General features: G+C 48.7%; 1 protein-coding gene across 2 annotated transcripts in view; it reads right to left on the bottom strand.

Moving 5' to 3' along the window:
* RNF123 (ring finger protein 123) overlaps window positions 1-13,046 on the bottom strand; it is a 265,837-nt gene that overhangs the window by 164,409 nt on the left and 88,382 nt on the right. For both annotated transcript variants that reach the window (XM_063941450.1, XM_063941449.1), the window contains exons 20-23: window positions 1,196-1,316; window positions 1,017-1,118; window positions 832-938; window positions 563-755 (exon numbers count right to left, since the gene is read on the bottom strand). In XM_063941450.1, coding sequence (XP_063797520.1) covers window positions 563-755; window positions 832-938; window positions 1,017-1,118; window positions 1,196-1,316 — 523 coding nt within the window. The remainder of the gene's footprint in view (window positions 1-562; window positions 756-831; window positions 939-1,016; window positions 1,119-1,195; window positions 1,317-13,046) is intronic.

The raw sequence follows: 13,046 nt of genomic DNA, 5'->3' as shown, positions 1-13,046 counted from the left end.
AGTATGTGCCCTCTTACACCTCTCACCCCAGGGAGTATGTGCCCTCTTACACCTCACCCCAGGGAGTATGTGCCCTCTTACACCTCACCCCAGGGAGTATGTGCCCTCTTACACCTCACCCCAGGGAGTATGCGCCCTCTTACACCTCACCCCAGGGAGTATGTGCCCTCTTACATCTCACCCCAGGGAGTATATGCCCTCTTACACCTCACCCCAGGGAGTATATGCCCTCTTACACCTCACCCCAGGGAGTATATGCCCTCTTACACCTCACCCCAGGGAGTATGTGCCCTCTTACACCTCACCCCAGGGAGTATATGCCCTCTTACACCTCACCCCATGGAGTATGCGCCCTCTTACATCTCGCCCCACGGAGTATGCGCCCCGCGCACACCTTACCCCGGGGAGCGTGCAGACCACGGACACCTCACCCCAGTGGGCGTCTTAGTACAAATCCCGGCACATTGTTTGCACGGCCGCTGTGTACGGGATCACATTTGCGACGTCTCTGAATCAGGCCGCGTCACTGTCCCAGCCACATCGCCGCCACCACCACACTCACTGTCATCTTCTGTACGCTGCTCTACGCAGAGACTCCGCACTTTCACCTTCTCCAGGGCCCCCAGGGGCCGGCGCGGGTTCATAAGGCTCACGGCTGCGGTGCTGAGAAAACGATTGGCTCTGCCCAGGGTAGGGGAACTCAGCCAGCTGGGCCGGGCAAGTGCCCCCCCAATAGCCAGAGCGGCAGAGGACCTCTGAAGAGAAGGGGTAATAAGACATGGGTGAGCTCCAGGCACCATGGACGCTGCCCTGATTATCTACCCCACGTACCTGGGCTGTGGTACTCGCAGACTCATCCTCCTCCTCCAGGTCATCCATGGTCACGGTCTGCAGCTCTGACGGGTCAATGATTATATTGGCCTTGGATGCTAGGTCATCTGAGGAGGTAAGGGAACAATGAGACTGCGCAGAACATGGACGCGGTCCTGCCGAACCCTACATCCACACATTCCCACCTTTCAGAGTCTTTCTCAGGTGGGAGAGGAGGCCTCCTAACCTCTGCAGGTCAAAGTAGTCCACCTTCCCGTTGTAGAAGAGCTGAGGGGGGACATAAGCCTCTGCAAAACAGGATAGAGAATTAGCATCTGCCGGAATCACCCCCGCACCATGCCATACTGACAGCACACTCTCTCACCGTCACTACAGCGGGCAGCGGGATTCCGGATCTGATATTCATCCCAGCAGGAGCGGAGGGCAGTGGTCAGCCGGTGCAGGAAACAGACCATGTACTCAGGGGGGCACAGAACTGTGGGGTTCTACAGAACAGAGAGGGTATCAGAGGGCGAGGCTGTATTCACTGGACGCCCCCTATGGCTGGACCCCACCGGGACTTCCCAAGCTCTGACACGGAACGCAGACAACATGACACCACAGGTTACTACCCCTCAGCCACAGAAAGATGGCAAACAACTCATTCCTGGGGGCATCAATACAGCAGGTGCCCAAGCACTGGGTGTGCCTCCTCGCCACTTTCCCAAATACAAGTGCGCTTTCAGCAGTGTATTTATACAAGGACAAATGAACACAAACGACAGATGATATAAAGGAATTGATGAAAAGCACAAATGGAACCAAGATAGAAAATAATAATAACAACAGTAACTGGAAACATTAACACTGCAGTAGAAATGCACAAACCTGCAGATTAAAATAAGATTTTAAACCTACCGGTAAATCTTTTTCTCCTAGTCTGTAGAGGATGCTGGGAACTCCGTAAGGACCATGGGGAATAGACGGGCTCCACAGGAGACATGGGCACTAAAAAAGAACTTTACGTATGGGTGTGCACTGGCTCCTCCCTCTATGCCCCTCCTCCAGACCTCAGTTATAGAACTGTGCCCAGAGGAGACGTACAATACGAGGAAAGGATTTTGGAAATCCAAGGGCAAGATTCATACCAGCCCACACCAATCACACCGTATAACCTGAAATATACACAACCAGTTAACAGTATGAACAAAACAGTATCAGCCAACAACTGATCGTAACTGTAACATAACCCTTATGTAAGCAACAACTATATACAAGTCTTGCAGGATGTTGTCCGCACTGGAACGGGCGCCCAGCATCCTCTACGGACTACGAGAAAAAGATTTACCGGTAGGTTTCAAATCTTATTTTCTCTTACGTCCTAGAGGATGCTGGGGACTCCGTAAGGACCATGGGGATTATACCAAAGCTCCAAAACGGGCGGGAGAGTGCGGATGACTGCAGCACCGATTGAGCAAACATGAGGTCCTCCTTAGCCAGGGTATCAAACTTGTAGAATTTTGCAAAGGTGTTTGAACCCGACCAAGTAGCTGCTCGGCAAAGCTGTAATGCCGAGACGCCTCAGGCAGCCGCCCAAGAAGAGCCCACCTTCCTAGTGGAATGGGCTTTTACTGAATTCGGTAACTGCAATCCAGCCATAGAATGAGCCTGCTGAATCGTGTTACAGATCCAGCAAGCAATAGTCTACTTAGAAGCAGGAGCGCCAACTTTGTTGGCTGCATACAGGATAAACAGGGCCTCTGTTTTCCTAACCCGAGCCGTTCTGGCCACATAAATTTTCAATGCCCTGACTACATCCAGGGACTCGGAATCCTCCACGTCCCTTGTAGCCACAGGCACCACAATAGGTTGGTTCATATGAAAAGAAGAAACCACCATTAGGCAAAAATTGAGGACGAGTCCGCAACTCAGCTCTATCCACATGGAAAATCAGATAAGGGCTTTTGTGAGCCAACTCCGACACTCGCCGCGCCGAAGCCAAGGCCAATAACATGACCACCTTCCAAGTGAGATACTTCAATTCAACTGTTTGAAGCGGTTCAAACCAGTGAGACTTAAGGAACCGTAACACCACGTTAAGGTCCCATGGTGCCACTGGAGGCACAAAAGGAGGCTGGATATGCAGCACCCCTTTCACGAAAGTCTGGACTTCTGGAAGAGAAGCCAATTCCTTTTGAAAGAAAATGGATAGGGCCGAAATCTGAACCTTAATGGAGCCTAACTTTAGGCCCAAATTCACTCCAGTTTGCAGGAAGTGGAGAAAACGGGCCAGATGGAATTCTTCCGGAGGAGCAGTCTTGGCTTCGCACCAAAACACATACTTCCTCCAGATACGGTGATAATGTTTCGATGTCACCTCCTTCCTAGCCTTTATCAGAGTAGGAATGACCTCATCAGGAATGCCCTTCTCCGCTAGGATCCTGCGTTCAACCGCCATGCCGTCAAACGCAGTCGCGGTAAGTCCTGGAACAGACAGGGCCCTTGTTGTAACAGGTCTTCCCTGAGAGGAAGAGGCCACGGATCTTCTGTGAGCATTTCCTGCAGATCCGGATACCATGCCCTTCGAGGCCAATCTGGAACAATGAGAATTGTCTGAATCCCTCTTCGTCTTATGATTCTCAGTATCTTTGAGATGAGAGGAAGAGGAGGGAACACATAGACCGACTGAAACACCCACGGTGTCACCAGTGCGTCCACTGCAACCGCCTGAGGGTCCCTTGACCTGGCGCAATATCTCGGTAGTTTCTTGTTGAAGCGTGAAGCCATCATGTCTATTTGAGGCAGTCCCCACTGACTTGCAATCTCTGCGAAGACTTCCTGATGAAGTCCCCACTCTCCTGGATGCAGATCATGTCTGCTTAGGAAGTCTGCTTCCCAGTTGTCCACTCCCGGAATCAAGACTGCTGTCAGAGCGCTTACATGACTCTCCGCCCATCGAAGAATCTTTTAGGCTTCTGCCATTGCCACTCTGCTCCTTGTGCCGCCTTGGCGGTTTACACGTGCCACTGCTGTGATGTTGTCTGACTGAATCAGAACCGGTAGACCTCGAAGTAAAGTCTCCGCTTGACGAAGGCCGTTGTATATGGCCCTTAATTCCAGTACGTTGATGTGTAGACAAGCCTCCTGACTTGACCACAGACCTTGGAAGTTTCTTCCCTGTGTGACTGCTCCCCATCCTCGGAGGCTCGCGTCCGTGGTTACCAGAACCCAGTCCTGAATGCCGAACCTGCGACCCTCTAGAAGGTGAGCACTCTGCAGCCACCACAGGAGAGATACCCTGGCCCTGGGGGACAGGCGGATCATCTGATGAATCTGTAGATGTGACCCGGATCACTTGTCCAGAAGGTCCCACTGAAAAGTCCTTGCATGGAACCTGCCGAATGGAATGGCCTCGTAAGACGCCACCATTTTTCCCAGAACTCGAGTGCAGTGATGTGCAGACACCCTGTCTGGCTTTAACAGGTCTCTGACCAAGCTCTGAAGTTCCTGGGCCTTATCCATCGGGAGAAAGACCTTCTTCTGATCCGTGTCCAGAATCATGCCTAAGAAAGGCAACCGGGTCGTTGGAACTAACTGTGACTTCGGTAGATTGAGAATCCAACCGTGTTGTTGCAATACCCTCAGGGAGAGTGATACGCTGTCCAGCAACTGTTCTCTCGATCTCGCTTTTATCAGGAGATCGTACAAGTATGGGATAATTGTGACCCCCTGCTTGCGCAGGAGAACCATCATTTCCGCCATTAATTTGGTAAAAATCCTCGGGCCGTGGAAAGCCCAAACGGCAACGTCTGAAACTGGTAATGACATTCCTGCACAACAAATCTCAGGAACGCCTGATGAGGTGGATATATGTCCAGGGACACCATATAATCCCCCCTTCCAGGCTTGCGATGACCGCTCTGAGCGATTCCATCTTGAACTTGAACCTCTTTAAGTATAGGTTTAAGGATTTTAAATTCAGAATGGGTCTGACCGAACCGTCCGGTTTCGGGACCACAAACAGGGTTGAGTAATAGCCCATCCCCCGCTGCAGCAGGGGAACTTCGACCACCACTTGTTGAAGGCACAACTTTTGAATTGCTGCCAAAACTACTTCCCTCTCTGGGGACGAAGTCGGTAGTGCAGATTTGAAAAGCCGGCGAGGAGGCACCTCTTCGAATTCCAGCTTGTACCCCTGGGAAACAATGTCTATTGCCCAGGGATCCACCTGAGAGTGAACCCAGACTTGGCTGAAAAGACGAAGACGTGCCCCCACTGGAGCGGACTCCCCCAGCGGAGCCCCAGCGTCATGCGGTGGATTAGTAGAAGCCGGGGAGGACTTTTGATCCTGGGAACTGGCTGTAGCTGGCAGCTTTTTCCCTCTGCCCTTACCTCTGGCAAGAAAGGAAGATCCCCGAGCTCTCTTGGATTTATGCGACCGAAAGGACTGCATCTGATAATGTGGCGCTTTCTTAGGCTGTGAGGAAACATAAGGTAAAAAAGATGATTTACCTGCAGTAGCCGTGGAAACTAGGTCCGTGACACATTCCCCAAACAATTCCTCACCCTTGTAAGGTAAAACCTCCATATGCCGTTTCGAGTCGGCATCACCTGTCCACTGTCGGGTCCACAGTGCTCGCCTGGCAGAATTCGCCATAGCATTTGCTCTGGACCCCAGTATGCCCACATCCCTCTGAGCCTCTCTCATATAAAGGACCGCATCCTTAATATGGCCCAGGGTCAACAAAATAGTTTCCTTATCCATCGTATCAAAATCAGCAGATAAGGTATCGGTCCACGCTATTTCAGTGCTACAAACCCAAGCCGACGCTATTGCCGGCCTGAGTAATGTACCAGTATGTGTGTAAATTGACTTCAAGGTAGTTTCCTGCCTGCGATCAGCAGGATCCCTGAGGGTTGCGGTATCCTGAGACGGCAGCGCCACCTTTTTGGAAAGGCGCGTCAACGCTTTGTCCACCCTTGGGGAGGATTCCCACCGTATCCTGTCCTTGATCGGGAAAGGATACGCCATAAGAATCCTTTTGGGAATCTGCAGCTTCTTGTCTGGAGTTTCCCAAGCACTTTCAAATAACTCATTTAATTCAAAAGAAGGTGGAAAAGTAACCTCAGGCTTCTTTTCTTTAAACATGTGGATCTTGGGATTAGGCACCGCGGGGTTATCTATAATATGCAGCACATCCTTTATAGCAATAATCATATAATGAATAGTCTTTGCCAATTTTGGCTGCAACCTCGCATCATCATAATCCACACTGGATTCAGAATCCGTGTCGGTATCTGTGTCTACTACTGGAGAAAGTGGGCGTTTTTGAGACCCAGAAGGCCCCTGTGACATAGGGAAAGGCAGGGCATGACCCCCTGTACAATCCCTGGACTCTGCTTTGTCCAAACGTTTGTGCAATAAATTTACATTTGCATTTAAGACATTCCACATATCCAACCAGTCCTGTGTCGGCGTTGCCGACGGAGACACCACACTCGTGCGCTCCACCTCATCCCTAGGAGAGCCTTCCGCTTCAGACATGCCGACACGCATGTACCGACACTACACACACTCAGGGAAATCTCTAATCTGGAGATAGATCCCCCACAAGGCCCTTTGGAGAGACAGAGAGAGAGTATGCCAGCACACACCCAGCGCCAACAACCCTGGAAAAAATTACCCAGATATTTCGTTAAAACCCGTCATATTCTCAAATGTAGGCAGAATGCCACAATAGATGTTTATTTATCTTATATATAATTAAATTGATTTTACTGGACTTGTATTGTCCTTTATTCAAGGTCAAGCGAAGTATTAAAAATAGTAAGGAAAGTGAATAGAAATGAAAATACAGTGAATAAAGATTAAAAACAAAGCTAATGTGTCATATTCATTATGTGTTATTGATATTAAATAGTCCTAATATGTATGGATCGTTTTGCTCTCTCTATATTATGCTAAAGTTAAATGTTCACTAAGAGAGATCTATGGGTAATCACATCAAAATGAGACTTTCAAGAGAATATAATCCAAGAATACAACATGATAGAGTGATAGATATAGTAATAGGTACAAACGTTTAATATTTTATATCGTCTTTCAGTTAGCTTTAATAGACGATGGTTACTGTATTCCAAAATATTATCTGGTATCTCAGGTAATCCTACCCATAGGATATGAAGTACTATGCCTGCATTATTATAATGCTTACAATAAACACATGAGTTTTGCTACTTTAAATTAATCACATATGATGTGAGCAAAAAAAACATTAGACATGTGTCAACTAGAACTCTTATATTATAGTGCCGGTCATACAGTCTCGTATTAATAATGACTTTGTAAGAGACTGCCCGTTCCCTGTATTATATAGATACGGCTGCCGTAGCTGTCATGCTATGGCAGATATAGGAGTTATAATGTCACTCTGTGACTGCGGGCGGTTCACGCCGTCTGACCGCAAATATAATAAGATAATTCTAGTGTAATATCCAATATGGTATAGCCAGAAGTACCAAGTTATATAACCATGTATTAAGGTGTTATTTTAATGTTCATAGCCACTGTGACTCGAACACCCTGCCGTAACAGATCCTAACGACACGGTGTCTCCATGTAATCCGCAACTCTACAGAACACAGAAATTATTAGTTTACTGGGTATTTGAGGCCGTAATAGCACATTTACACTGCCGTGATAGATACTTATATCACTGTGTCATAATGGAACCTGCAGTTACACGGGACATATAATAAGAATTTACTTACCGATAATTCTATTTCTCATAGTCCGTAGTGGATGCTGGGAACTCCGTAAGGACCATGGGGATTAGCGGCTCCGCAGGAGACTGGGCACAAAAGTAAAAGCTTTAGGACTACCTGGTGTGCACTGGCTCCTCCCCCCATGACCCTCCTCCAAGCCTCAGTTAGGATACTGTGCCCGGACGAGCGTACACAATAAGGAAGGATTTTGAATCCCGGGTAAGACTCATACCAGCCACACCAATCACACCGTACAACCTGTGATCTGAACCCAGTTAACAGCATGATAACAGAGGAGCCTCTGAAAGATGGCTCACAACAATAATAACCCGATTTTTGTAACAATAACTATGTACAAGTATTGCAGACAATCCGCACTTGGGATGGGCGCCCAGCATCCACTACGGACTATGAGAAATAGAATTATCGGTAAGTAAATTCTTATTTTCTCTGACGTCCTAGTGGATGCTGGGAACTCCGTAAGGACCATGGGGATTATACCAAAGCTCCCAAACGGGCGGGAGAGTGCGGATGACTCTGCAGCACCGAATGAGAGAACTCCAGGTCCTCCTCAGCCAGGGTATCAAATTTGTAGAATTTAGCAAACGTGTTTGCCCCTGACCAAGTTGCTGCTCGGCAAAGTTGTAAAGCCGAGACCCCTCGGGCAGCCGCCCAAGATGAGCCCACCTTCCTTGTGGAATGGGCTTTTACAGATTTTGGCTGTGGCAGGCCTGCCACAGAATGTGCAAGCTGAATTGTACTACAAATCCAACGAGCAATAGTCTGCTTAGAAGCAGGAGCACCCAGCTTGTTGGGTGCATACAGGATAAACAGCGAGTCAGATTTCCTGACTCCAGCCGTCCTGGAATATTTTCAGGGCCCTGACAACATCCAGCAACTTGGAGTCCTCCAAGTCCCTAGTAGCCGCAGGCACCACAATAGGCTGGTTCAAGTGAAATGCTGAAACCACCTTAGGGAGAAATTGAGGACGAGTCCTCAATTCTGCCCTGTCTGAATGGAAGATCAGATAAGGGCTTTTACAGGATAAAGCCCCCAATTCTGACACGTGCCTGGCCGAGGCCAGGGCCAACAACATGACCACTTTCCATGTGAGATATTTTAACTCCACAGATTCAAGTGGTTCAAACCAATGTGACTTTAGGAACCCCAAAACTACATTGAGATCCCAAAGTGCCACTGGGGGCACAAAAGGAGGCTGTATATGCAGTACCCCTTTTACAGACGTCTGAACTTCAGGTAGTGAAGCTAGTTCTTTCTGGAAGAAAATTGACAGGGCCGAAATTTGAACCTTAATGGACCCCAATTTTAGGCCCATAGACAGTCCTGTTTACAGGAAATGCAGGAATCGACCTAGTTGAAATTCCTCCATCGGGGCCTTACTGGCCTCACACCACGCAACATATTTTTGACAAATGCGGTGATAATGCTTTGCGGTTACATCCTTCCTGGCTTGACCAGGGTAGGGATGACTTCATCCGGAATGCCTTTTTCCTTCAGGATCCGGCGTTCAACCGCCCTGCCGTCAAACGCAGCCGCGGTAAGTCTTGGAATAGACAGGGTCCTTGCTGGAGCAGGTCCCCTTAGAGGTAGAGGCCACGGGTCCTCCGTGAGCATCTCTTGAAGTTCCGGGTACCAAGTCATTCTTGGCCAATCCGGAGCCACGAGTATAGTTCTTACTCCCCTCCGTCTTATAATTCTCAGTACTTTTGGTATGAGAGGAAGAGGAGGGAACACATACACTGACTGGTACACCCACGGTGTTACCAGAGCGTCCACAGCTATTGCCTGAGGGTCCCTTGACCTGGCGCAATACCTGTCCAATTTTTTGTTTTGGCGGGATGCCATCATGTCCACCTTTGGTTTTTCCCAATGGTTTACAATCATGTGGAAGACTTCTGGGTGAAGTCCCCACTCTCCCGGGTGGAGGTTGTGCCTGCTGAGGAAGTCTGCTTCCCAGTTGTCCACTCCCGGAATGAACACTGCTGACAGTGCTATCACATGATTTTCCGTCCAGCGAAAAATCCTTGCAGCTTCTGCCATTGCCCTCCTGCTTCTTGTGCCGCCCTGTCTGTTTACGTGGGCGACTGCCGTGATATTGTCCAACTGGATCAGCACCGGCTGACCTTGAAGCAGAGGTCTTGCTTGGCTTAGGGCATTGTAAATGGCCCTTAGCTCCAAAATATTTATGTGAAGTGATGTCTCCAGGCTTGACCACAAGCCCTGGAAATTTTTTCCCCTGTGTGACTGCTCCCCAGCCTCTCAGGCTGGCATCCGTGGTCACCAGGACCCAGTCCTGAATGCCGAATCTGCGGCCCTCTAGAAGATGAGCACTCTGCAACCACCACAGGAGAGACACCCTTGTCTTTGGTGACAGGGTTATCCGCTGATGCATCTGAAGATGCGATCCGGACCATTTTTCCAGCAGGTCCCACTGGAAAGTTCTTGCGTGGAATCTGCCGAATGGAATTGCTTCGTAGGAAGCCACCATTTTTCCCAGGACCCTTGTGCACTGATGCACTGACACTTGGCCTGGTTTTAGGAGGTTTCTGACTAGTTCGGATAACTCCCTGGCTTTCTCCTCCGGGAGAAAACACCCTTTTCCGGACTGTGTCCAGGATCATCCCTAGGAATAGAAGGCGTGTCGTCGGGATCAGCTGCGATTTTGGAATATTGAGAATCCAACCGTGCTGCCGCAGCACTATCTGAGATAGTGCTACCCCGACTTCCAACTGTTCCCTGGATCTTGCCCTTATCAGGAGATTGGCCAAGTAAGGGATAACTAAAACTCCCTTCTTTCGAAGGAGTATCATCATTTCGGCCATTACCTTGGTAAAGACCCGGGGTGCCGTGGACAATCCAATCGGCAGCGTCTGAAACTGATAGTGACAGTTCTGTACCACAAACCTGAGGTACCCTTGGAGAAGGGTAAATTTGGACATGTAGGTAAGCATCTTTGATGTCCAGAGAGACCATATAGTCCCCTTCTTCCAGGTTTGCAATCACTGCTCTGAGTGACTCCATCTTGAATTTGAACCTTTGTATGTAAGTGTTCAAGGATTTTAGATTTAAAAATGGTCTCACCGAGCCGTCCGGCTTCGGTACCACAATAGTGTGGAATAGTACCCCTTTCCCTGTTGCAGGAGGGGTACCTTGATTATCACCTGCTGGGAATACAGCCTGTGAATGGCTTGCAATACTGTCTCCCTGTCTGAGGGAGACGTCGGTAAAGCAGACTTTATGAAACGGCGAGGGGGAAGACGTCTCAAATTTCTTGAGACGGGCCCCCACCGTGCCTGAGACCGCTTGTAAAGCCCCAGCGTCATGCTGAGGACTTTGCGGAGGCGGGAGAGGGCTTTTGTTCCTGGGAATTGGCTGTTTCCAGTGGCCACCAGGTCTGTTAGACCTACCCCAAATAACTCCTCCCTTTTATAAGGCGATACTTCCATATGCCTTTTGGAATCATCATCACCTGACCACTGTCTTGTCCATAACCCTCTTCTGGCAGAAATGGACAGCGCACTTACTCTTGATGCCAGTCGGCAAATATCCCTCTGTGCATCACGCATATATAGAAATGCATCTTTTAAATGCTCTATAGTTAGTAATATACTGTCCCTATCTAGGGTATCAATATTGTCAGTCAGGGAATCCGACCAAGCCACCCCAGCACTGCACATCCAGGCTGAGGCGATTGCTGGTCGCAGTATCACACCCGTGTGAGTGTATATACATTTTAGGATATTTTACTGCTTTCTGTCAGCAGGTTCCTCAAGGGCGGCCGTATCCGGGGACGGTAGTGCCACCTGTTTGGACAAGCGTGTGAGCGCTTTATTCACCCTAAGGGGTGTTTCCCAACGTGCCCTATCCTCTGGCGGGAAGGGGTATGATGCTAATAACTTTTTAGGAATTAACAGTTTTTAACGGGGGAAACCCACGCATCATCACACACTTCATTTAATTCCTCAGATGCAGGAAAAACTACAGGTAGTTTTTTCTCACCAAACATAATACCCTTTTTAGTGGTACAGGTTGAGTATCCCTTATCCAAAATGCTTGGGACCAGAGGTATTTTGGATATGGGATTTTTCCGTATTTTGGAATAATTGCATACCATAATGAGATATCATGGTGATGGGACCTAAATCTAAGCACAGAATGCATTTATGTTTCATATACACCTTATATACACAGCCTGAAGGTCATTTTAGCCAATATTTTTTATAACTTTGTGCATTACAAAAAGTGTGTCTACATTCACACAATTCATTTATGTTTCATATACACCTTATACACACAGCCTGAAGGTCATTTAATACAATATTTTTAATAACTTTGTGTATTAAACAAAGTTTGTGTACATTGAGCCCACAAAAAACAAAGGTTTCACTATCTCAGTCTTACTCAAAAAAGTCCGTATTTCGGAATATTTGGATATGGGATACTCAACCTGTACTGGTATTATCAGAAATGTGTAAAAACATTTTCCATAGCCTCAATCATGTAACGTGTGGCCCTACTGGAAGTCACATTCGTCTCTTAATCGTCGACACTAGAGTCAGTATCCGTGTCGGCGTCTGTATCTGCCATCTGCGGTAACAGGCGTTTTAGAGCCCCAGATGGCTTTTGAGACACCTGGACAGGCACAGGCTGAGTCGCCGGCTGTCTCATGTCATCAATCTTTTGTAAAGAGCTGACACTGTCACATAATTCCTTCCATAAGCTCATCCACTCAGGTGTCGACTCCCTAGGGGGTGACATCTCTGTTACAGGCAATTGCTCCGCCTCCACCTCATTTTCCTCCTCATACATGTCGACACAACGTACCGACACACAGCACACACACAGGGAATGCTCTGATAGAGGACAGGACCCCACTAGCCCTTTGGGGAGACAGAGGGAGAGTTTGCCAGCACACACCAGAGCGCTATATATATATACAGGGATAACCTTATATAAGTGTTTTTCCCCTTATAGCTGCTGTATTGTTATACTGCGCCTAATTAGTGCCCCCCTCTCTTTTTTAACCCCTTTCTGTAGTGTAGTAACTGCAGGGGAGAGCCAGGGAGCTTCCCTCCAACGGAGCTGTGAGAGAAAATGGCGCCAGTGTGCTGAGGAGATAGGCTCCGCCCCCTTCTCGGCGGCCTTTTCTCCCGTTTTTCTGTGGAATCTGGCAGGGGTTAAAATTCATCCATATAGCCCTGGGGGCTATATGTGATGTATTTTCGCCAGCCAAGGTGTTTATTATTGCGTCTCAGGGCGCCCCCCCCAGCGCCCTGCACCCTCAGTGACCGGAGTGTGAAGTGTGCTGAGAGCAATGGCGCACAGCTGCAGTGCTGTGCGCTACCTTGGTGAAGACAGGATGTCTTCTGCCGCCGATTTTTCCGGACCTCTTCATGCTTCTGGCTCTGTAAGGGGGCCGGCGGCGCGGCTCCGGGACCGAGCTCCGAGGC

The sequence above is a fragment of the Pseudophryne corroboree genome, chromosome 9 (genome assembly GCF_028390025.1).
Source record: "Pseudophryne corroboree isolate aPseCor3 chromosome 9, aPseCor3.hap2, whole genome shotgun sequence".
Lineage (NCBI taxonomy): Eukaryota > Metazoa > Chordata > Amphibia > Anura > Myobatrachidae > Pseudophryne > Pseudophryne corroboree.
This window is presented reverse-complemented; position numbering and strand designations above follow the sequence as displayed.